Source organism: Phocoena phocoena, chromosome 8 (genome assembly GCF_963924675.1).
Source record: "Phocoena phocoena chromosome 8, mPhoPho1.1, whole genome shotgun sequence".
Classification (NCBI taxonomy): domain Eukaryota; kingdom Metazoa; phylum Chordata; class Mammalia; order Artiodactyla; family Phocoenidae; genus Phocoena; species Phocoena phocoena.
The window spans coordinates 45,453,818-45,480,063 of NC_089226.1; the positions used below are offsets into that span (position 1 = coordinate 45,453,818).

Genomic DNA, 26,246 nt, shown 5'->3' on the forward strand with positions numbered 1-26,246 from the left:
ACTCAGTTTTGTGTATGTTAAAATCTGGACGACCTCTAAAAGCAGATGTCGAGTAGGTAGTTGTATATGATTCTGGAGTATAATAGAAAAGTCCAGGCTGCAGGTAAGAGGACCAAGGACTGATCTCTGGTCACTCCCAACATTTAGACAAGAAAATAAGGCCACAGAGAGAGGAGGGTGTAGAAGGAATACATACTTCAAAAAAGAGAGTGGACTCTTCTCAGAGTAGTATAATCCTAATAAGATTACATTGAACTAGCCTGAGTTTTCATCTTCTTTTCCTGTGCTACTCTTCTGGGTTAGTACAGTGGGAAGATGTTGGACAAGGAAAAAAAAAACAAAAACCAAAAAACAGATTGCACAGCATTGGTGCTCCCTCTATACATATATCATCAAAAATTAGATTTATTCACTGTGTTTCTGCTAGTTAGTGGGTCTGAAAATCAAAGTGGGCAAGTAAGACGACTAAGCGATTGTCTCCCTCTATGCTGTCAACCGTGAACTTCCTTTTAGGTATCTAAGGTATGATTGGAGCATGGCTTTCACTAGGTTTTAGACTGGCTGGAGTTATTCAAATCTAACTAAATCTAAATTCAAGTTTCAGGTCTATGAAAGGGCCAGAATATTTAGAAACCTTGTAAATGAAATTCATCATGTAGATTGAAAGTCTGCTGTTATTTGCCAAGAATGTTCAAAATGATAATATTTAACATTTGTAGAGCACTTTGAAATTTAGAATGTTTCCGGCATCTACTCACTTGGCTTTCGCAAATGCCCAGCACAGAATGCTTTTTCACTCTTTTGTAAGCCTTCTCTTTGTTAAGAGCTCCTGCCTGTTCATGTGAAATGGCTTTAAAAACACTTACCATCTGGTTCTCCTACCTGTATAGTCTGTAATCTGTCCATATGCATTTTTTGAGTGTAGTGTCCAGATCTGTTGACAACATACCAGACGTAGAAGCATGGTATGATAAGGCTTTAACTTACCTTGCCTAAGTCACATTTCTATTTTTGATAGTATTGTACTGTAGTAATTTCTTTGAACAGCTGGATCAAACTGTTGACACATGATGCACTCATGGACATCTAAAAGTCCCCCCTTTTTTTGCAAATAATAGACTGTCAGGTAAGGTCTTATGCATTTAAGCTATTGATAATTTGAACCCAAGTGTAGGATTTTATATGAATGTCTGTTAAATTTTATTCTGAGGCTTCAATCTATGATTCCAGTTTCGCTTTTAATCTATTATTTTGCTTACCAAAGTAAAGTATGAATTTCAGGAAGGGTTATGTCCATCTAAATTTGAAAGAGACTCTAAGAACAATGACAGCTGGCTGTTGGCTCGGGGTTGCTTTTAGGTTCTAGAGGCTGACCTCAGTTCCTAGCCACGTGGCTTTTTCACAACATGGCAGGAGAATCTCTTTACAGTTGGCTACGGTGGAGTCTTATATAAGGTAACGTAATCAAGGGAGTGACGATTCCATCATGTTTACAGGTCCCATCTACACTCAGTGGTCATGTACCCCAGGAGGTAGAAATCTCGGGGATAGCCTGCAGTAATGGCTTCAAGGCAGTAATAAGTTTTCTGGAAAGACTGAGAGCAAAAGTCACGTAACAACTGTGTCTGCCCTCCCCCTCTTTTTTGAAGTTCAGAAAATAAATTTTACTAGAAGCCCCACCCAGTTGACTTCCGCTTATATTTCATTAGCCACAACTACCCTTAGCACAAGGAAGACAGGAAAATCAAATATTGGTTATCTACAATCAGGATTTCGTCAGAAAGGAAGAGGAAATGTTGCATATTATGTAAATAGAATAGCCAGGGCAGGAATGGAAATGCCAAACGGAGAAAACAAATCTTGTCTAGTTTAGGAGAAATGGAAGTTAATGAAAAATATCACAAAAAAGCTCCCACACAGGATTAATCACTGTTAACATTATCATATTTCTTAACTACATCATATTATATGCAACTTTTAAATTTATCATGAGAACTTTTTCATGGTAAGCTTTTTGTAAATATAATTTAATAACTGAATAATGTTCCATCTTAAGAATACACCATAATAACTCTTATAATTAATCCCCAGTAGTTAACCCTATCTTTGGGTAGCTTTAAACTTTCACTATTATAAATAATGTCATGATGCATACTTTTTACATAAAATAGTTTATACATTGAAGATTATTTTATTAGGCTTTATTCTTATTAGAATTACTAGATCAAAGAGAATGGACATTTTTATGGTTCTTATTACATAACTTCATATCTTCTTTCCAAAACGATGAGCTAACTTATACTTGCCAACAATGAATAGAAGTGTTTGTATGAAAACACTCCAAAATCCCAATTTCATCATCGTGTCAGTCTGTTTCTTATCTTTAAGTCAAAGAAAACTTTGCTAAGTATGCCTTTTTTGACTTCCTCCAAACTTCTGATAAAAAAAATGAGGTTAATTCTTCATGAGGTCAGAGGTTTGAGCTATGTGCCACTACCTTAGAAGCTATTCTTGTTTAATGTAATTAAATAATTAGTAGTCCTCAGGCACCATTTGAGACAATTAAATTTACCCATTTTACTTTGGAGCCAACATATAGCCACCTTGTCCACAGGACCTTATGGGGGCATTATACTACACCTAAGATGCGAAAGGCAGTGTTCTGATCATTCAATCTGAAATCTTTCTTACAGGAGAAAATGAAGTTAGTTTGCTGTGTTAGCTCTGCCTTCTCTAGGTCATCTGTTTGCCTCACACCACATCCTTCAAGCATTAGTCTTACCCTTTGTGATAACACTTTGCTCTGAATAAACCCCAATACCGTCTTCTTCTGCCTTTAGCACCTTCTGCAGGCATGTCCTTAGACTTGGTTTGAGCTTCCTGACCCAATTTGGGTGAGTTCAGACCACCCTTGAATCTGTTCTGAGTTCACTTCCCTTCTCCTTCTAGCTTTTAGGCATGTTATTTTTAAACCTGATCTTACCTGAGATATTCCTGTAGTCAAACTGTTTTCTTAAGATCTCTTTCCTGTTTCTTTTTCATTGGGTTACTCATGATTGTATAGTTAGAATTTCTGTTTTTGAGCTTCCTGTCGTTTTTTTCTAGATTCAGTCTTATGGATAGTTTTTCATCTGTGGGGAAAACCTACATAATTTTCCATTCCTTTTTATATATTTCTATTTTATAGTTCATGAAATATTTATAGATGTTCTCTTTCCTTCCTGTTGTATGGGTAAAATAAAGATATTAAGACTTCCTACACTATTCATGGTTCAAAATTAATCACTCTCCTTTTCTTTGTTCTCTACCTTTGAATGTGAATATTAAAAAATACATACTCCTTATGAGGAACTTTAACCAGAATTATAAAATTAAAATGATCTGTAATCAAACCACCAATTGATTTCACTTTTTAGCATTTTGTCTGTTTCCTTTCTAACCAGAAATGTGTATATATTAAACAGAATTCCATCCTATCCCTTTTAAGCCATATTTATCCTTAAAGTGTCAACCCACAGAATTGGCTTATTAGCTACAGACCTATAGCTACATATACATAATGCCAGCGGGAGGAGGAAAAAAAAAGTAAAAGGTACCCAGGTCAGCAAAAAGAGCTAAATTGTCTTCAGAATAATATTTTATGATGCAAGAAAGCATGTAATACATCTTAAGTAGTTCTCAGGAACAAAGTCAATATTTTTAAAGTTTACATTTGAACCAGAAACATCCTTTATCTGGAAAAGTTATTGTCCTTTTGAATCTATTTAATTCAGTAGAATTCTATGAAAAAAATAGAAAATCAGAACTGAGGTTAAGTTTTAAGCTCCGAGAAGCCTCTTTTGTTCCCTTTTCTTTCCAGAAGAAAATGATTAAGCAACTACTTTATACCTTTCTGAAGAGGTACTTCTTGTCAGGCCATTTATGGTTCAACTTCGCATTTCTCTTTTTGTATGTCCAATATAAGAGCCTCAATTGTCCACTTATTCTGCATATGTTGAAGTTATCAGACGCCACTAGATATATATCTGTTTGATAATGCACAACTTTGTGGAAAAATATTTTTCTATTCCTTTTATAAATCATTGCTTGTATCTGTCTAAAATGTTAATGCATATATCTGCATTGTTGTAGTTGATTGCAAATGTCCATAAAACGATAATAGTAAATACCACTGAGGGTTTCCTGATTTTTGCAGTGATTCCTCCGTGGCCAGTTTTCTTCTCTTACTCCCACCATTCCCCTTCAGCTCTTCCTAAAGGTTGTCCGAATGTAAGTTTCCATCTCCTACGTATTCTGTCTCTGAAATCACAGAAATTGGCCAATAGTGTCTACATGACCTAAATGGGGTCCCTTCTAGTACTGCTTCTCTCTGGGACTCAGAGTTGCTTTAGTCTCAAGCACGAACACGTGACTGAAGCCAAACTTATTAGCGTTCTTCCCCAGGATTCCTCCAACTGAGTTTGAGGGTAGGAGGCCTTTTCTCTTGGGTGGCAAAGGTGCGAGGATGTAAGCCCAGAGGCTGCTGGTAGCTATCTCCCTTTTTATATGCAAGAAGCTGCTGGGCGGATAGAGAAAATGAAGCTGACCTGATGGTGTTTCAGAGTCTAATTTCATTTTCTAGGTTCTTGGTGTGGCCTTAATCTTTTAGCAATTCTGTTACTTCTGGGAGCTACCCTTCAGAGGACCTGGGCAATTCAATGAGTTTCTGATTTTTGCAACCAAAAACTTATGGCTAATCATGTAGATGGAGCATACTCGCTCTAGTAAATGACTGGTTAAATAAATGCCTCATACTTAAACTTTCAATGTGAGAAACCTTTCTCATTAAAAGAGTATTATTCTCAGGACTCTCACGAGTTTAACTATATTGGTCAAGAGCTGGAGGTAGTCTCAAGAGTCACCTTCAGTCCTGTTTGGAACAAGGCAGAGTATAAATTCTATCCCTCTGCTCCTGATGAAACTGAGTCAGAGAGAAGACTTGATCTGTTTATAATGACTGAGCTAATTTGTAGCAACATCAAGGCTAGGACTCAGGTCCCTTAATTCTCTGTCTAAAGCTGTCCTGAGTTTAAAGGAACTTCCCTATAATAGATTTCCCTATACTAGAGCAGCTTACAATGTGTGTTTTGTGATTTTTAATTGGTATTAGTCCATTTTTCTTTCCCTTTTACCAGCCAGTTCATTCATAAGTTACTTGTTGAGCACGTACATGCCAACAGGCCCTGTATCGACTGCTGGTAATATTCCAAGTGCATAAAAGTGCCACTTCTGATTTCAAGAATTTTACTGTCTGGTGAGAAGGTAAATTTCTAGAAATCATTGCAATCATGCGTGATTAAAGTTACTATAGGAAACGGCTATGGAAGCACCTAAGAGAGCTATCCAACCCTACCCAGCTCTGAACCTGCCTTTTCTTGACTCACGTGTTACTGTTGCAGGTCTGTCTCTTCTGCTCCCGGTTCTGCCCTGTTGCTTTGGTTTCCCTCATGTCCAACCCCCATGATGCTAAAGTTCCTCTCCATTTAATGCAAGAAGTGCCATCACGTACCGCATTCTGTGACTGTCTAGGATTCTGAGATAAAGAAACATTTTGATAAAGAAACATCTTGAATTATTTTTAATTCAAGAAACATTTTGAATTATTTTTAATTGTGATAAAGAAACATTTTGAATTATTTTTAACTGAACATTTCTAAAATTATTTAACCATAGATGCTTTTCTTTTTTTCCTGTGCTATCTTATGAAACTTCGGAACCTGCTTTGAGATACCGTACTCTAACAAAGAAGGATGTTTGTCCCTCCAAACATTCCCATATAAAACTTTAGTAATATGCAATGTTGTTTTATTTCCTGAGTGTTGTATTTTCTTTTCAGGGCCTATTGTATGCCTACACTATTGCTGAGTGCTTTTAAGTATCTCATCTCGTTTTATACACATTCACAACCACCTTGTGAAGTTGGCATTATTTTGATCACAGATTATAGGTAAAGAAACTGAGGCTCAGGGAGAGGTTATGGTGACTTCCCTGAGGTTACCCTGTTAGGACTGGCAGAGCTAGGATAGTTCTGAGTCTTTCTATTGCACCTTTCCTCTTCCATAAAGAAATATACAAACCGTAAAATTTCAAATTGACTAACAGATTCTAAAACTTGGGAATGTACCTGAGTTTCATCCAAAAATTCAAAGCGGGATTCAAATGAAATCCCAGTGAATCAGATAGATGTCAGCAGCTGAATACCTCCAAGTGAGATGCGTTTGCTCTGGATGGGCAGAAGACCTGAGATAGAGATGGAGTAAGAATAACCCAAGCAACGTACATTGAGGGGATGGCCTGAGGCTTAGTTCGGCTGGAACCTAGCCAAGTAAGGACAGCCAATGGAGATGAGGGAGGAGAGTTAAGTTGTAGCCGTGCTTGTTGGCCCTCAGTGTGGTGGTCTGCATTGATTCTGAGTAGGCAAGGTGAGGCAGCAAAGTTTTCTGAGCTGGGAATGGGGATGAGGTATGGCCATCACTACACTTTTATGAGAGTAGTCAGGAGACAGTTTGGCAGGAATATGGAGGACAATTGCCATGGGAAGAAAATGGAGGCATGTGATCAGAGAAGAGATTACACAGGGCCTGACTCAGGGTGAAATGTCAGAGTGATTGTGAGAAAGGAGGATATCACCATCATCATCTTGAAGCAGAGGTGGAAAAGACCTGGGCTAATGAGATAATCACAGCATGGCTGACTCCACAGTGTATGAAAACTCAGAGTGTAAAGACTTTGATGAATGGTGCCTGGTCCAGGGAAAGTGCTCGATGATTATTTGCTGAATAATGAATTATTTCATTTAGTTACATGATATTTCAATATTACACGATAGGAACTTCAGATTGATGTATCTCCTCTTTTTTTTCCTATTACAAGTTCGTAGAATGAAGAAAAGTTATTGCATCAGGAAGAAGTGTTATTCCACATCAGGAAGAAGAAAATTATTTAGCACATGCTAACTACTGCTTCAGGGAGGTTGCCCAGGCTAAGAATGACTTGATATGTGACTGAGGAATCTAGGAGTTAGACAACAGGGGTTAGTAGGGAGGAGTAGACATAGATTCTAGGGTTGGGGCCAGAGTTCTGGTAGCTAGCTAGCATCATGACATTCTAAATACAAAAAGGTGATTAAAAGATGAATTTGTTTAGTTTTATCAACACATTCACTTTCACTCATAGTTCTTGTTTCTATATGTTTTCACCCAAGATAACATTATTCTAACAACGGTGGCAGAATGTTGCCTACCACATCAGTAAACAAAGAATGTTGCAGCCATCAAGCCATCACATTACAGCTGCCCGGACAGTGAGCCCTGAGGGACTTCAGGATAGAAAAAGGACACCCCCCATCTAGCAGTCAGACACCGCAGCCGCCCCAGACTGTCCACCCTGAGGAGTCTCAGGATGAGAAAGCGCAGGATACTGGCCCCAGACAGCTGAGGTGCATATCAAAGGAATGATTTCAGTGAGTCCAGACCCTTGCATCTTCCCAACATAGAAAAACGCTAAATTCCTTAACTTGAAATGTCTGATTTTCTTTAACTAACAGTAATCTTTTGATGTTCTGACTACTTGATCTTTGTTGCAAAAATTCCTATGTATCCAGGCTCCACCTTTACCTCTTCAGAACAGTCCCTCAGAGCTATCCAAGAGGCTGTGTCCCAGGCTTAAGTTTTGTCCACAAATACAACATAATTCTCGACTTTTCGGTCAACAGTACTATCTGGAAAAGCAATGATTTCAAACTCTCTACTAAAAAGTTAGCTGAGGGCTGGGCAAAAGGATCATATATAAAGAAAAAACTAATGAAGTCATTAAGCTAGAATTGACCTTTCATTCAGTTTCATAAAGTTCTTAAGAGGAAAGGATGATATTAAAATAATTATGTATAATATAGTCATAAAAATACATAATGTTACTCAGCTTCTACTTTTGCCCAAAATAATATATTTCTAATCTTGGTAATTCTGTCAAGTGGGTGTTATTCTCTCTAAATTGTAGGTGAGGCGCAGAAAAATTAAGCATTTGTCTAAGTTCATCTAGTTATTAAAAAGCACAGGTCACCTGAAATCTTTTTTTTTCTTCATTTTTTACAACTTTATTGGAGTATAATTGCTTTACAATGGTATCTTAGTTTCTGCTTTATAACAAAGTGAATCAGTTAAACATATACATATGTTCCCATATCTCCTCCCTCTTGCGTCTCCCTCCCTGCCACCCTCCCTATCCCACCCATCCAGGTGGTCACAAAGCACGGAGCTGATCTCCCTGTGCTATGCGGCTGCTTCCCACTAGCTGTCTGTTTTACGCTTGGTAGTGTATATATGTCCATGCCACTCTCTCACTTTGTCACAGCTTACCCTTCCCCCTCCCCATATCCTCAAGTCCATTCTCCAGTAGGTATGTGTCTTTATTCCTGTCTTACCCCTAGGTTCTTCATGACATTTTTTTTCCCTTAGATTCCATATATATGTGTTAGCATATGGTATTTGTCTTTCTCTTTCTGACTTACTTCACTCTGTATGACAGACACTAGGTCCATCCACCTCACTACAAATAATTCAATTTCGTTTCTTTTTATGGCTGAGTAATATTCCATTGTATATATGTGCCACATCTTCTTTATCCATTCATCCGATGATGGACACTTAGGTTGTTTCCATCTTCTGGCTATTGTAAATAGTGCTGCAATGAACATTTTGGTACAAGACTCTTTTTGAATTATGGTTTTCTCAGGGTATATGCCCAGTAGTGGGATTGCTGGGTCATATGGTAGTTCTATTTGTAGTTTTTTAAGGAACCTGCATACTGTTCTCCATAGTGGCTGTACCAGTTCACATTCTGACCAGCAGTGCAAGAGTGTTGCTTTTCTCCACACCCTCTCCAGCGTTTATTGTTTCTAGATTTTTTGATGATGGCCATTCTGACTAGTGTGAGATGATATCTCATTGTAGTTTTGATTTGCATTTCTCTAATGATTAATGATGTTGAGCATTCTTTCATGTGTTTGTTGGCAATCTGTATATCTTCTTTGGAGAAATGTGTATTTAGGTCTTCTGCCCATTTTTGGATTGGGTTGTCTGTTTTTTTGTTATTGAGCTGCATGAGCTGCTTGTAAATTTTAGGGATTAATCCTTTGTCAGTTGCTTCATTTGCAAATATTTTCTCCCATTCTGAGGGTTGTCTTTTGGTCTTGTTCATGGTTTCCTTTGCTGTGCAAAAGCTTTGAAGTTTCATTAGGTCCCACTTGTTTATTTTTGTTTTTATTTCCATTTCTCTAGGAGGTGGGTTAAAAAGGATCTTGCTGTGACTTATGTCACAGAGTGTTCTGCCTATGTTTTCCTCTAAGAGTTTGATAGTTTCTGGCCTTACATTTAGGTCTTTAATACATTTTGAGCTTATTTTTGTGTATGGTGTTAGGGAGTGTTCTAATCTCATACTTTTACATGTACCTGTCCAGTTTTCCCAGCACCGCTCATTGAAGAGGCTGTCCCTTCTCCACTGTACATTCCTGCCTCCTTTATCAAAGATAAGGTGACCGTATATGCATGGGTTTATCTGTGGGCTTTCTATCCTGTTCCATTGACCTACAGTTCTGTTTTTGTGCCAGTACCATACTGTCTTGATTACTGTAGCTTTGTAGTATAGTCTGAAGTCAGGGAGCCTGATTCCTCCAGCTCCGTTTTTTGTTCTCAAGATTGCTTTGGCTATTCGGGGTCTTTTGTGTTTCCATACAAATTATGAAATTTTTTGTTCTAGTTCTGTGAAAAATGCCAGTGGCAGTTTGATAGGGATTGCATTGAATCTGTAGATTGCTTTTGGTAGTAGAGTCATTTTCACGATGTTGATTCTTCCAATCCAAGAACGTGGTATATCTCTCCATCTATTTGTATCATTTTTAATTTCTTTCATCAGTGTCTTATAATTTTCTGCATACAGGTCTTTTGTCTCCTTGGGTAGGTTTATTCCTAGATATTTTACTCTTTTTGTTGAAATGGTAAATAGGACTGTTTTCTTGATTTCACTTTCAGATTTTTCAACATTAGTGTACAGGAATGCCAGAGATTTCTGTGAATTAATTTTGTATCCTGCTACTTTGCCAAATTCATTGATTAGCTCTAAGAGTTTTCTGGTAGCATCTTTAGGATTCTCTATGTATAGTATCCTGTCATCTTCAAACAGTGACAGCTTTACTTCTTCTTTTCCGAATTGGATTCCTTTTATTTCCTTTTCTTCTCTGATTGCTGTGCCTAAAACTTCCAAAACTATGTTGAATAATAGTGGTGAGAGTGGGCAACCTTATGTTGTTCCTGATCTTAGTGGAAATGCTTTCAGTTTTTCACCATTGAGGACGATGTTAGCTGTGGGTTTGTCATATATGGCCATTATTATGTAGAGGAAAGTTCCCTCTATGCCTACTTTCTGCAGAGTTTTTATCATAAATGGGTGTTGAATTTTGTCGAAAGCTTTCTCTGCATCTGTTGAGATGATCATATGGTTTTTATACTTCAATTTGTTAATATGGTGTATCACGTTGATTGATTTGCGTATATTGAAGAATCCTTTCATTCCTGGTATAAACCCCATTTGATCATTGTGTATGATCCTTTTAATGTGCTGTTGGATTCTGTTTGCTAGTATTTTGTTGAGGATTTTTGCATCTATTTTCATCAGTGATATTGGCCTGTAGTTTTCTTTCTTTGTGACATCCTTGTCTGGATTTGGTATCAGGGTGATGGTGGCCTCGTAGATTGAGTTTGGGAGAGTTCCTCCCTCGTTATATTTAGGAAGAGTTTGAGAAGGATAGGTGTTAGCTCTTCTCTAAATGTTTGATAGAATTCACCTATGAAGCCATGTGGTCCTGGGCTTTTGTTTGTTGGAAGGTTTTTAATCACAGTTCCAATTTCAGTGCTTGTGATTGGTCTGTTCATATTTTCTATTTCTTCCTGGTTCAGTCTTGGCAAATTGTGCTTTTCTAAGAATTTGTCCATTTCTCCCAGGTTGTCCATTTTATTGGCATAGAGTTGTTTTAGTAATCTCTCATGAGCCTTTGTATTTCTGCAGTGTCAGTTGTTACTTCTCCTTTTTCATTTCTAATTCTATTGATTTGAGTCTTCTCCCTTTTTTTCTTGATGAGTCTCACTAATGGTTTATCAATTTCGTTTATCTTCTCAAAGAACCAGCTTTTTGTTTTATTGATCTTTGCTATCGTTTCCTTCATTTCTTTTTCATTTATTTCTGATCTGATCTTTATGATTTCTTTCCTTCTGCTAACTTTGGGGTTTTTTTGGTCTTCTTTCTCTAATTGCTTTAGGTGCAAGGTTAGGTTATTTATTCGAGATGTTTCCTGTTTCTTAAGGTAGGATTGTATTGCTATAAACTTCCCTCTTAGAACTGCTTTTGCTGCATCCCATAGGTTTTGGGTCGTCATGTCGCCATCGTCATTTGTTTCTAGGTATTTTTTAATTTCCTCTTTGATTTCTTCAGTGATCACTTCGTTATTAAGTAGTGTATTGTTTAGCCTCCATGTTTGTAGTTTTTACAGATCTTTTCCTGTAATTGACATCTAGTCTCATAGCATTGTGGTTGGAAAAGATACTTAATACAATTTCAATTTTCTTAAATTTACCAAGGCTTGATTTGTGACCCAAGATATGATCTATCCTGGAGAATGTTCCATGAGCACTTGAGAAAAATGTGTATTCTGTTGTTTTTGGATGGAATGTCCTGTAAATATCAATTAAGTCCATCTTCTTTAATGTATCATTTAAAGCTTGTGTTTCCTTATTTATTTTCATTTTGGATGACCTGTCCATTGGTGAAAGTGGAGTGTTAAAGTCCCCTACTATGAATGTGTTACTGGTGATTTCCCCTTTTATGGCTGTTAGTATTTGCCTTATGTATTGAGGTGCTCCTATGCTGGGTGCATAAATATTTACAATTGTTATATCTTCTTCTTGGAGCGATCCCTTGATCATTATATAGTGTCATTCTTTGTCTCTTGTAATAGTCTTTCTTTTAAAGTCTATTTTGTCTGATATGAGAATTGCTACTCCAGCCTTCTTTTGGTTTCCATTTGCATGGAATATCTTTTTCCATCCCCTTACTTTCAGTCTGTATGTGTCTCTAGGTCTGAAGTGTGTCTCTTGTAGACAGCATGTATATGGGTCTTGTTTTTGTATCCATTCAGCCAGTCTGTGTCCTTTGGTGGGAGCATTTAATCCATTTACATTTAAGTTAATTATCGATATGTATGTCCCTATTACCATTTTCTTAATTGTTTTGGGTTTGTTATTGTAGGTCTTTTACTTCTCTTGTGTTTCTTGCCTAGAGAAGTTTCTTTAGCATTTTTTGTAAAGCTGGTTTGTTGGTGCTGAACTCTCTCAGCTTTTGCTTGTCTGTAAAGGTTTTAATTTCTCCATCAAATCTGAATGAGATCCATGCTGGGTAGAGCAATCTTGGTTGTAGGTTTTTCTCCTTCCTCACTTTAAATATGTCCTGCCAGTCCCTTCTGGCTTGCAGAGTTTCTGCTGAAAGATCAGCTGTTAACCTTATGGGGATTCCCTTGTGTGTTATTTGTTGTTTTTCCCTTGCTGCTTTTAATATGTTTTCTTTGTATTTAATTTTTGATAGTTTGATTAATATGTTTCTTGGCGTGTTTCTCCTTGGATTTATCCTGTATGGGACTCTCTGTGCTTCCTGGACTTGATTAACTATTTCCTTTCCCATATTCGGGAAATTTTCAACTATAATCTCTTCAAATATTTTCTCAGTCCCTTTCTTTTTCTCTTCTTCTTCTGCAACCCCTATAATTCGAATGTTGGTGCATTTCATGTTGTCCCAGAGGTCTCTGAGACTGTCCTCAGTTCTTTTCATTCTTTATTCTGCCCTGCAGTAGTTATTTCCACTATTTTATCTTCCAGGCCACTTATCTGTTCTTCTGCCTCAGTTATTCTGCTATTGATCCCTTCTAGAGTATTTTTAATTTCATTATTGTGTTGTTCATCGTTGCTTGTTTCATCTTTAGTTCTTCTAGGTCCTTGTTAAATGTTTCTTGCATTTTGTCTACTCTATTTCCAAGATTTTGGATCATCTTTACTATCATTATTCTGAATTCTTTTTCAGGTAGACTGCCTATTTTCTCTTCATTTGTTAGGTCTGGTGGGTTTTTATCTTGCTCCTTCATCTGCTGTGTGTTTTTCTGTCTTCTCATTTTGCTTATATTACTGTGTTTGGGGTCTCCTTTTTGCAGGCTGCATGTTCGTAGTTCCCGTTGTTTTTGGTCTCTGTCCCCAGTGGCTAAGGTTGGTTCAGTGGGTTCTGTAGGCTTCCTGGTGGAGGGGACTAATGCCTGTGTTCTGGTGGATGAGGCTGGATCTTGTCTTTCTAGTGGGCAGGTCCACGTCTGGTGGTGTGTTTTGGGGTGTCTGTGGACTTATTATGAATTTGGGAGGCCTCTCTGCTAATGGGTGGGGTTGTGCTCCTGTCTTGCTAGTTGTTTGGCATAGGATGTCCAGCACTGTAGCTTGCTGGTTGTTGAGTGAAGCTGGGTGCTGGTGTTGAGATGGAGATCTCTGGGAGATTTTCACCATTTGATATTATGTGGAGCTGGGAGGTCTCTTGTAGACCAGTGTCCTGAAATTGGCTCTCCCACCTCAGAGGCACAGCACTGACTCCTGGCTGCAGCACCAAGAGCCTTTCATCCAAACAGCTCATAATAAAAGGGAGAAAAAGTAGAAAGAAAGAAAAAAAGAAAGAGGGTAAAATAAAATAAAATAAGATAAAATAAAGTTATTAAAATAAAAAATAAGAAAAAAAATTTTTTAAAAAGTAAAAACAAAACAAAAAATGGACAGATAGAACCCTCGGACAAATGGTGAAAGCAAAGCTATACAGACAATATCTCACACAGGAGCGTACCCATACACACTCACTCACAAAAAGAGTAAAAGGGGAAAAAATAATAAATCTTGGTCTCAAAGTCCACCTCCTCAATTTGGGATGATTCGTTGTCTATTCAGGTATTCCACAGATGCAGAGCACATCAAGTTGATTGTGGAGATTTAACCGGCTGCTCCTGAGGCTGCTGGGAGAGATTTCCCTTTCTCTTCTTTGTTCACCCAGCTCCCGGGGCTCAGCTTTGGATTTGGCCCCGCCTCTGCGTGTAGGTCGCCGGAGGGCGTTTGTTTTTCACTCAGACAGGATGGGGTTAAAGGAGCCGCTGACTCGGGGGCTCTGGCTCACTCAGGCCGGGGGGTGGGGGCGATGCGGGGCGAGCCTGCGGCGGCAGAGGCCGTCAGGACGTTGCAGCAGCCTGAGGCATGCCGTGCGTTCTCTCGGGGTAGTTGTCCCTGGATCCCGGGACCCTGGCAGTGGCGGACTGCACAGGCTCCCCGGAAGAGGGATGTGGATAGTGACCTGTGCTCGCACACAGGCTTCTTGGTGGCGGCAGCAGCAGCCTTAGCGTCTCATGCCCGTCCCTGGGGTCCGCGCTGTTAGCCGCGGTTCACACCCGTCTCTGGAGCTCCTTTAAGCAGCGCTCTTAATCCCCTCTCCTTTTGGGAGGTCTGAGGTCTTCTGCCAGCGTTCAGTAGGTGTTCTGTAGGAGTTGTTCCACGTGTAGATGTATTTCTGGTGTATCTGTGGGGAGGAAGGTCATCTCCATGTCTTATTCTTCCGCCATATTCCCAGGACCTGAAATCATTTTTGAAGCAACAAGATATGAAGAATTATTTTTAAAAGAATGAAATCAGTACTCCAACGTAGGTCCATTCAATTGCAAAGCCTTTAGCAGTTCAGCTCAATTTTTATAAACTGGTTCAGTCAGTCTTCCTTCGTTTTACCTAAAAAGAATGGTGTCAGGGCTTCCCTGGTGGCGCAGTGGTTGGGAGTCCGCCTGCCGATGCAGGGGACACGGGTTCGTGCCCCGGTCCGGAGGATCCCACATGACGTGGAGCAGCTGGGCCTGTGAGCCATGGCCGCTGAGCCTGCGCGTCCGGAGCCTGTGCTCCGCAACGGGAGAGGCCACAACAGTGAGAGGCCCGTGTACCGCAAAAAAAAAAAAAAAAGAATGGTGTCAAATCATAGCTGGAAAACAAGATAAGAACAGGCAGTTTGACTTGTTAAGTAAATTCTGTTGTGAATATGTTTTCCTTTTCACTCCCTACAGAAATCACCCACATCTGAAATTATTTTTAGGTTGAAACCTGAACTTGTTACACTTCTGAGGACCTCATTGATTGGTTCATCCATCCATCCATCCATTCATTTATTCATTTGTTCATTCATTTACCCAGTATATTCCAGGTGCCTACTTCCTGCAGGCACTGCCCTAGACACTAGGCCACAGCAATAAGGCCCCCAGTAGCCCCCTGTGCTGTGAAGATACAGACAAACGAGCTGTTACATATTGCCCAGTGCTAGATTCCCGAATAGAGTGGTTCTTGTCACAGTCTGGGGGAGTTAGAGGCAACTTCTTGTGAGAGGTGATTACTGAAGAATGACTTAAAGGGAGAAGGTGAAGAGAAGCAGACACAAGAAGGGAGCATGTATTCATCTGAGGATGTGTATGTAATGTCTAGGTGCTTCATCTGTGTGTAACATTTAATTCCAACACGTACCCTGTGAAGTGTAGCTGTCATTAACCTCATTTTACAGATTAAGCAGGGAAGTCTCAGGGTCTGGTCTTGCCCTTGGTCCTGCAGTGAGTGGCAACCAAGTTTCAAAGCTTGACTCCAAAGCTTATTCTCTTTCCGTCACTTCCTGGGACAGCAATGTTCTAGTCTCAGTTCTTGGATTTGGCACATAGAGGTGTCAGAATGAAAACATTTAATCACAGTAAAAATGAATTGTAAAGCGTACTTTCTTCTTGTAGTTAGCATTCCATAAATATGACTTTGGATTAAGTCCAGCCATTACTGTGACTAAGTAGCTTATCCTATATGTGTTTCAGTTTTCTAATCTGTAAAACAGGTTAATAGTATGCCCACCTCCCATGGTGTAGTAAGGTTGATGAGATTATTTATATATGAAGTGTACATGCATAGGACCTGAGTGAAGGTTCCATGGCAAGTGTACAATAAATGTCAGCAATTATTACTATTAACATTTTGTGTCTAGTGGGCCATTTATCTTCTCAAACTGATGAATGAGAAAGTATTTTGATTGAAGGCTTTTGTCTTTATTAATAGGGTTTATTAAATCAGGCTAAACGATAGTTTTTACACTTATGTTTATTCTTTACTCTCTTTTTGAGATGAGACTTCAGTCTTCATTCCTTCAGCAAACGTTATAGAGAGGAGTATGACACAGTAGGATAAGAGCAGGGGCTCTGGGCTTGAGTCTTGCTTTGTCATTTAAGAGCTCTGGAACTTTCTGGGGTCATAGTAGTGGCTGAGCATGGGCTAGAGAGTCAGGTGCCAAAAGTTTGACTTGCTGGCTGTGTAGCCCTGGGAAAAAATTTTAACCTCTCTATGCCTCAGTTTCTTCACCTGAGTTTTCATGAGGATTGACTTAGTTAATACAGTTAAAGCACTTAAAAGGTACCTGGCCTATAAAAAGTTATCAACAGGTATCAGCTAATTTTGGTAACGTTGTTTAGAGTTCTCTTATTACACTAGGCTCTGTACTGAGAACCAGGAACACAAACATAATGACAACAGGCAGTTATGAGTCAATGGTTAAGTGCCAGGTGGGTAGAAAGTGCCAGGGAGCATTTCAGATACATTTCAGAGTGCTGAGAGATGGCTACTCAGAAGACATAATGTTTCTAGAAGCAGCAAGAGCTAAGAGGTAGCCTATGTGATGCTAGGCAAGTCACTTTCCTTCTCTGTTGCCTTAACTTCCTGATGCATCAAAGATAGCAGGTTGAATTAGTGATGTCTAATTTCCCTCCCTCTTTAATATTGGGTGGTTCTCTCTAAGTTTGGAGATGCTTTACAGCTGAAGTGGGGTTCCAGATGCTGCTAGAGTGGTGAGAAGGAGATAAGGGAAGAGAGTTTTAAGGTAGGTGGCCCTGGGACTGTAGAGAAGAGGGGGAAAAGAGGGTGTGAGATGGACTTTGACATCTAGTGTGTAAAGGACAGGGGCTGAGCTAGGGCGATGGTGGGGATGGGGGAGGCATTGTCAGAGGGACACAGTCTTTGGAGTTGATTTTGTGAACTTTCCTCTTCCTTCCCATATCTCCATGCTGACAATGGGACTCTATCCTGCGTTGAAATCAGAGACAATATGGCTCCATCTGTCCTTCCCAGTGCCTATTAGATAGACTGAAGTCTGGTAGCTTTCAGATAATAGGACAGGATTAGGACCTGGTTTGTCTGAATCACACTCTCCACGTCTCTCTTCCTTTCATGGAGAAGTGTGACAAAGTGCAAAACCATGGGCTCTGGATTTAGGTAGACCTTCGCTTGGGCACTTACCAACTGTTGGCCAGAGACTTTAAGACATCAGCAAGGAGAAGAAGAGAAAATATAGAACCTTTGAGGATTGGATTGGGAGCCCGATTTTGCCCCTTACTCTCGCTGAGACTTTGAGTCTGTCATTAGCTTCTCTGAACCTCACTTTCCTGTTCTGTCAAATAAGGGCAGTACCTCCCACCTTGGCTTTATTTTGAAGATTAAATGAAGTGCCAACTTCTGAGAACAATGTCTGAGATATAGGACTCAGTTTGGAGGAGCCCCAGTAGAAGCTCATGATTGCTAATGGGAGGAAGCAGTTACCCAAAGAAAAGGAGGAGTGATATGGGGGATAAGGAAGGAAAAAAGTGCCATACAGACAAAAATAAAGGTGTCCACTGTGCTTGCCCCTCATTAGACTTGAACTACGGTAAATGAGAGCTAGCAAAAGGTTTGGCACTTATGTGCTCCATAAACGAGTGCTGAATCTTCTTAGAGAAAGTATTTTCAAAACACCTGTTCTGTGTGAGACTTCTTACACTGGTGTTATTAACTAGTGGGCCACCTTCTCTAATTAAAATTTCACAGGGCTGAGGAATTTCGTGCCCTAACCTCAGAGCTTCTGGTACACTTGGTGTTATGTTGGAGGTTGATGTATTTGGAAAGATTACGGGAGGGTGAATTCTCTGCCAGCTTCTAACTAGGCAGATGTGAAGGTTTTCTGCTGGGATGTTTTTGCTGTCTGGCACCGGGGGTCAGAGACTAAATAATTTGCCACCAGACAGATGTTCTGAAGAGCTAATTAAAAAACTGACATGTACACAAGACCTCAGATAGATTTATATGCCTTCTTCTCTGGGAATATCCGAATCACCACAGCTTAAAATCACTGTATTAAATGTTATTTCCGGAGAGTTCACAATTGAAATAAAAAGGAGCATCTTTCAAGGCATTCTTTATATGAGTGTGTCTCAAATCTGGATGCACATTTTAAAAAATTTTTATTGAAGTATAGTTGATTTAAAATGTTGTGTTAGTTTCTGCTGTACAGCACAGTGAATCAGTTATACATATACCTATACTCACTCTTTTTTAGACATTTTCCATATAGGTCATAATATTGAGTAAAGTTCCCTGTGCTATACAGTAGGTCCTTAATAGTTATCTATGATATATATAGTAGTGTGTATATGTCAATCCCAAACTCCTAATTTATCCCTCCCCACCTCTTTCCCCCCGGTAACCGTAAGATTGTTTTCTACATCTGTGACTCTATTCCTGTTTTGTAAATAAGTTCATTTGTACCATTTTTTTAGATTCCACATACAGGTGATATCATATGATATCTGTCTTTCTCTGTCTGACTTGCTTCACTCAGTATGACAATCTCTAGGTCCATCCATGTTGCTGCAAATGGCATTATTTCGTTCTTTTTATTGGATGCACATTTTAAAGAAGTGGAAGATCTTTAAAAAAATGCTTATGCTGGGCCTCATCCCAGACCAATGTCTGGGAGGAGGGTCCTGGTAATAGATTTTTTTGAACTCTCCAAGTGACTTGAATATGTAGCCAGGACTGAGAACTACTGATTTAGAAATAAAAGTATTTTAATATCTGTTTTAATCCTTGGAGGTATGACCATGTAATGTATGGGAGCAGAATAGAAAGTGCAGTTAGGGCGCTCTTGGTTGGAATGACGGATTGACCGAGATCTTGTTCCGTTCTGGTTAAGTTACTCAACCTTGTTAAAGGTTAAAGTTTCCTTACCTTTAAAATATGACTGGGCTTCCCTGGTGGCGCAGTGGTTGAGAGTCCGCCTGCCGATGCAGGGGACAAGGGTTCGTGCCCCGGTCCGGAAAGATCCCACATGCCGCGGAGCGGCTGGGCCCGTGAGCCATGGCCACTGAGCCTGCGCGTCCGGAGCCTGTGCTCCGCAACGGGAGAGGCCACAACAGTGAGATGCCTGCGTACTGCAAAAAAATAAAAAAATAAATAAATAAATAAAATATGACTATTAGTTCTTAAATAGATTTTCGTGAGGATTGGATGAGAACAATGTCTCATAAGTAAAGCACCTGCTATATGCCCAGCTGGGAGTAGACACAATAATACTCTGGTAGTTACTACCAGTTGTTTTTACTAAAAGACTTTGTTAGGCATTTTAAGCTTATTTCTCAGGCATGCTTACCGGTATAAATTAAAAGATTCTGGGCTTCCCTGGTGGCGCAGTGGTTGAGAGTCCGCCTGCCGATGCAGGGGACACGGGTTCGTGTCCCGGTCCGGGAAGATCCCACATGCCGCGGAGCTGCTGGGCCCGTGCGCCATGGCCGCTGAGCCTGCGCGTCCGGAGCCTGTGCTCCGCAACGGGAGAGGCCACAACAGTGAGAGGCCCGCATACCGCAAAAAAAAAAAAAAGATTCTGAGCAGAGACACAAACATGAGCACACATCAACCTAAAGTAGTCAGCACAATAGACCGTCTTGTCATATTGCAAATATGTAAATAAATCACAGTCAGATTCAGTCTAAGTGTACGTGTCTTGAAAGCCAGAGGATGTATAATTTACCTTTACAGCAAAAGATGCTCCTGGAGGTGTTATTACAGCTCTCTAGAATAGACATCAATAAAAATTCCCAGGTAGTATTTTGCGCTTGTACCAGAGCTCTGCTTCTTGACAGTCGCCTAGAAAATGTGGGCTTGGCTCTGTCTGCTTGGCTGCCAAGCAGTACAGTCAATTATATTGGGATCTAATTGCCCAAAAGGTCCAAACCTATAGTTTCTTCAGGCAGGGTTTGATTATTCGTGCTCACTTTGCACAGAAGGGGAGAGGGAAGTTAGTTCTGTATTGCTGTTCCTTCTCCTAGCCGAAGTCTTGGCTGTGATTTCAGCAGTGGTGTACAGAAAGACAGAAGGACCAGCAATGCAAAGTAGCCTTGCCTGAGGCCCTGACTGCAACTTCTTACCTTTTTTTTTTTTTTTTTTTGCGGTACGCGGGCCTCTCACTGTTGTGGCCTCTCCCGTTGCGGAGCACAGGCTCCGGATGCGCAGGCTCAGCGGCCATGGCTCACGGGCCCAGCCGCTTGGCGGCATGTGGGATCTTCCCGGACCGGGGCACGAACCCGTGTCCCCTGCATCGGCAGGCGGATTCTCAACCACTGCGCCACCAGGGAAGCCCTTTCTTACCCTTTTAATGCTGGAAACACACACCCTGCCCATGCTGTGTTCCTTTATTTATTTGGGGGAAATATTTAGGGGGACTTGAGATAAGGGGCTCCAAGCATGTGCCCTAAACACTATACATCTTGCCTTTTTGTAATGAGTGTATAGTAAAGATCACGGCAAATATTAGTGTTTACTGTTCTCCCTGGACTCACACCTGGCCCTACCACTTACCAGTGTGTGTCTTGGGACCAGCCACTTATGCCTACTCAATCTCAGTTTCTTCAGCTGCAAAGTGAAGGAATAGAATACACACATTATCATGTTCTCCTGATAATTAATTGAGGAGAATATGTAGATAACATTTATTGAATGTATGCCCTATCCCCTTCACTGTTCTAAGTGTCTCACATGTTCTAAGTATTAACATGTATTAACTTTAAATTGCCTATAAAGTAGATCTCTTGATTCCCTTTTTACAGAGGAGGAAACTTAGGTGTGGAGTGGAGTGGTTGAAACAGTTTTCCCAAGGTCACACAAGCAGAAAGTGGGAGCTGAGACTAGAGTTTGGCTTCAGACCTGTCCTCTAGACACTATACATTGTACCCTTTTGTAGAAAGCATGTGATCAATATAAGTACTTGCTCCTCTTCCTGGCTTCCTCTTGAAGGTTCCAATCTGAAATAGGTATGCCATGGCAACCAGCACCACGGTACACATAATAGGTATTTCCTAAGTGCTCACTGAAAGATTAAGTAATTAAAAAGAGTGCTAAGGGTCCATATAGTTTTGTCTAGTATCGGATTGTGTTTATTGACACTTCAGTTGCAAAAAAGCCTCAGTGACTCTATCTGGCCAACTTAGCGTTCAAGGCTCTACAGTAACCCGGCTCCAGATGCCCTTTCCAACCATATACCTCTGCTGTTTACCTTGCTAGTATAAGCTCAGTCAAGGACAGCGCTTATTTTAACCTCTTTATCTTTGTATGCCTCATACTTAGTGGGACTCTAAATAATATTAATTGAATGACTGTGACTCAGTCATCATGGACTGCTACCCTGTTCCTATATAAAATCTAAAAGCAGGTACAGCTGCTCCTTGGTTCTGATGGTTTCCTTGGTCCAGAGCCCCAACCTGCATGATCTCCTGCCTTAGTCCTGACACCAGCCAGCCTTTACTCAGTGGGTTAAAGGTCACAATTTCACCAGCATCATCTTATCTTTTACTAAAATGATCCTGCTAGGCTGCCACTAATTGGGCTTAGGTTTTAGTTGTCCTTCCCATAATGATGATGGATTTTCATTCATTTGTCCACACTTCACCCTCTTCGTTAGTAGATTTTGCCAATTTGTACATTAATGAAAGAAAACCCTGTTTAACTATGATAATATTTGAGTGGAGGTATTAAATATACTACTGTCAAATCTAACTTGTATGTGAAGGAAGGCCCTTTTTGATGCTCAAAACTTGCTTTATGAAAGAGAGGGGGACTAAGATTTATTTTGCATCCACTGGGCCTAACCCTGTAGTAAGAACTTTTATTTGTTATTGCACTTGATTTTCAAAAGTCTTGAAAAGGAATATAGCTTGGTAAGAGCCAGGCTTTGATGTCAGAAACACCTGGGTGTGAGTTTTGGCCCTCAAACCCATCTGCTGCATGCTTTTGTGGGGGAGGTCTCTTAATCTCTCTAAACTTAAGTTTTCTTACCTGTAAACAGATACGATGATATCCTGTGTTTGGTATTTGGGGCTCGTTCCCCAACACACAAGCAATAGGCAAAAGAGAATCAAAGTATATGTTTATTAATGGCTAGGAAAGCACCTTCATTAGTGAGATGTGCTGGCCCTAGCGGCCAAGGCCTGGGAGGCTAAGTGAGGCTACACTTCCCCACTCTCCTTGAATAAGAGGCAGTGGAAGACCATGGGCCAGGTTTCTAACTGATCACATAAACAAGTGGCTGGACCCGAGTGCAAAGCATTGACCTGGGTCTGTCCCAAAGATCCAGACTCTGCCTACATCAGATTACTTCCTGGGAGCAGGTAGTTTCAATGTGATCCCTGGGCCTGATACTAGGAAGAAGAAGAGTGACAGAAGGCATGGTGAGCATGGGAGATGGGAAGAGGGCAGAAGTATGGCTACTCTCTATGGACTGGTTTCCATGGCGTAAGGCAGATACTTCAGCTGAAGGGAGAAAGGTCACTCTCACCTCTACCCCAACAATAACACTGGAATAAATAAGAACAAAAAACGAATCCTTGTCTTATAGGGCTTTAAATAGGTTTAAATAAGATTATGTATATGAAGTGCCCAGCACTGTGAAAGCACCAATAACCCCTGCATCCCATAAAGAAAAGCAATTTTTTATTAGATAAGTATTCTCATTGAGAACGTCATACAGATGAGGAAAGGGAAGCTCAGAGACGTGAATTCTGGTCTGGTATAAAAACGAGTAACAGCAACATCACAAACAAACAAAAAAGCAACCAGAGCTTCACCTTGTTTTAGATTTAGAAACCCTCAGAGGAATTTTTATTAAGGCTCTGTAAATGGGAGAGGTTTGTTATTTCTGGAACTTGAAAAGTTACCTTAAGCTTTCATAGCAAGTGAGCTCAGGGTTGGGCTTGAATGATCGGAAATGTGCTAATGAATATTTACACCTAATTGCATCAGCCACAGATACCATTTGGAAAGCATCACTACCTCTTACATCTTCCATGTACTATGATTTCATGCAATACATCTTCCATGTAATATGATTTCATGCAATGATCTCAAAAGATATCAGCAACGCTGACATACATACAAAAACCAGGTATAAATAGTTATACTTCAGATTGGGCAACAAGGCCTTGGGGCAAAACAGTTTGACAAAAATGTCCTTCTCTCTTTCCATTGAATATAAGGAGACACATTAGAGAAGTTCTACAAATTGTGATAAAGACAGTCAAATCTGACTTTACAAGAGAGCAAGGTTTTTTGTTTAGTATATTAGTAGTAAATATTCTGTATTTCTCAGTTTTCTGACTAGCAGAGAAAAGGCAACTTAATCTACAGTTACTGATAAACTATATATATATATTTGACCCAGTAATCTCATTCTTTTCCTATAACTCTATTGAGATGTAATTCATATGCCATACAATTCACCCCTTTAAGGTGTACAATCCAATGGTTTTTAGTATATCCAGAGTTGTGCAGGCATCACCACAACCAATTTTAGAACATTTTCATCACTCCAAAAGGAAACGCCACCCACCCTGCATCCACTAGCAATCACTCCAATTCCCTACAACCCCTCTCCCCACCCGGCCCTAGCCAACCACCAACAATCTGTTTTCTGTCTCCTTGGATTTGCCTGTTTTGGACATTTCATGTAAATGAATCGTACAATATGTGGTCCTTCGTGACTGGCTTCTTTCACTTAGCATGATGTTTTCAAGGTTCATCCATGTTCTGTGATTGCATCATATTCCATGTTGCGTGTATTCCATTCCTGTTCATGAGCGTCCTCAGCTTTTCCAGTTTTTCTGTTTTCTTTCTTTATTGGTTATGAAAATTTCTACAGTAAACATTCTTGTACATCTTTCCTGAGGCACAAATGCTTTTATTGCCATGGAATGGATTCCCAAGAATGAAACAATATATTTTATTTTTTATTTTATTTTATTTTTTAACATCTTTATTGGGGTATAATTGCTTTACAATGGTGTGTTAGTTTCTGCTTTATAACAAAGTGAATCAGTTATACATAAACATATGTTCCCATATCTCTTCCCTCTTGCGTCTCCCTCCCTCCCACCCTCCCTATCCCACCCCTCCAGGCGGTCACAAAGCACCGAGCTGATATCCCTGTGCTATGCGGCTGCTCCCCACTAGCTATCTACCTTACGAAACAATATATTTTAGATTCAAAGGTTTGTTCCATATTTTCTCCAAGTTGAAGCTTAGTTCATTCTTGAAACTAGATTCATATTTCTGATTTCATATTTTTCTTTGAAGAGTTATGTCCACCTGGATTGTCTAAGTAATGTCACCGTAATAAACAACCCCAAATCTCAGTGGCTTAAAGTCATAATTCCCATTCATCCTACATGAATCATCATAGGATACTTGGTTCTTTTTGAACCTCATTCATAGACTTAGGCCAAGAGAATTTCCATCTCTGTGCTTTTTATGTTTGCAGAAGCAGGGAGAAAAGAACATGGTGAATTGAGCATTGTCTCTTATTGCTTCTACACGAAAGTGAAAGTGAGACACATCATTTATCCTCCCATTTCATTGTCCCATGAAAGTCACATGTCCATGCCTAACTTCAAAGAGGTCAGAGCAGGGCACTCCTACCATTTGACTGGAAGGCAGAGAGCCAGAAGTACTTGTGAAACCACTAATGACTGCTGCAAGAGGTGTCTTATTATTCCTATTTCATATCAAGTTCACAAAAGTAGTATGTGGGAGAGTGCAATTATGAACCTAATTTACATTGAAGACTTACTGTGTCTTCTACAGTATTATTCTATAATGTAAGAGTATGTCAAAATAAGACAATTGCCCTCTAACTTAAATTCAGTCTACTAAGTGAGCCCACCAAACACTATTCCTCCTAAGTGACAAAACAAATACATACTTCACTTTTGTGAAGGACTAAAGAGTAAAGTTCTTAGAGGTAATAAATGAGAGTGAAGGGAATAGAAAGAGGATGCATGGATAGGGTTTAAGGAAGAGATATTTAAATACTGCCCTTTTGTCTCATATAAATCTCTGCCATAGCATCACTGTAGAATATTGAATAATAAGAGCTGTTTTCTCCCCTTAGGAAAATATCAACATTGATGAAGCTTCCAGATGCCTGGTGAAACATATACTTGCGAACGAGTGTGACCTGATGGAATCCATTCAGCCTGACATCGTGAAGCCCCATCTCACATCTCCCAGGGTTGTCAGCTGCTCCAGCTGTGCTAAATCCTAGTAGGCTCCTCTGCTGGCCTATGATGGAAGTGATCCAATCATCTCATGAATTGTGTCTCAGTTCCTACCATTTTGGGCAAATATCAGGATAGGGATACACCTGGGGCAAAGCCAAAGATCTGTGCCTGTATCTTTCCTCTAAGAGAAATAGCAAATGTTCTTCTTATGTTTTTCTCAGCATCAGCACAGTGTTTACAAGCTTTTAAAATATTTAGTTTGTTACAAAATTCTGTCTTGTAGCTGACCATAATTGTGCAGGGCCAGAGTCGGCCCGGTTATTTGCTTCTTTGAGTCAGCCAAGGCCTCAGGTCTGAAAGAGAAGGGGGAGAAGAACAGGCTAGCTGTCAAGTTAAGCATTGGCTTTCACTTTGCCCCTGGTGTCTTTGTTCAGATTTCAGTACATCCTCTGCTGGTCTGACAGGCCTACTAAGTAGAAACAGTATTTTCTCCAGAGATGACCTCAATTCTCAACAGACCTAAAGTTGTCTCTGATTTAGCTCTTCAGAGTCATGTACACAGGCTTCCTGTGCTTTTGTTGCTTTTACTGTCCCTTGCCATGCCCTGAATGTTGGTTTAACTGAAAACTTTATGAAAAGACTGCCCCTGGTATGTGCCTTTCTTTTAGCTTTCTCTTTTAGTCCCACTCAAGCTGTGGGACTCTTCTGTGCGTGTAATACATATTATATATAT

At 40.0% G+C, this 26,246-nt stretch overlaps 1 protein-coding gene across 1 annotated transcript in view; it reads left to right on the forward strand.

The window, feature by feature from the left end:
* The window catches only part of RAB38 (RAB38, member RAS oncogene family), a 68,957-nt gene extending 43,400 nt beyond the window's left edge, over positions 1-25,557 (forward strand). Inside the window, exon 3 of the mRNA XM_065882964.1 lies at positions 25,405-25,557. Coding sequence (XP_065739036.1) covers positions 25,405-25,557 — 153 coding nt within the window. The remainder of the gene's footprint in view (positions 1-25,404) is intronic.
* The last annotated feature ends 689 nt before the right edge of the window (positions 25,558-26,246 follow it).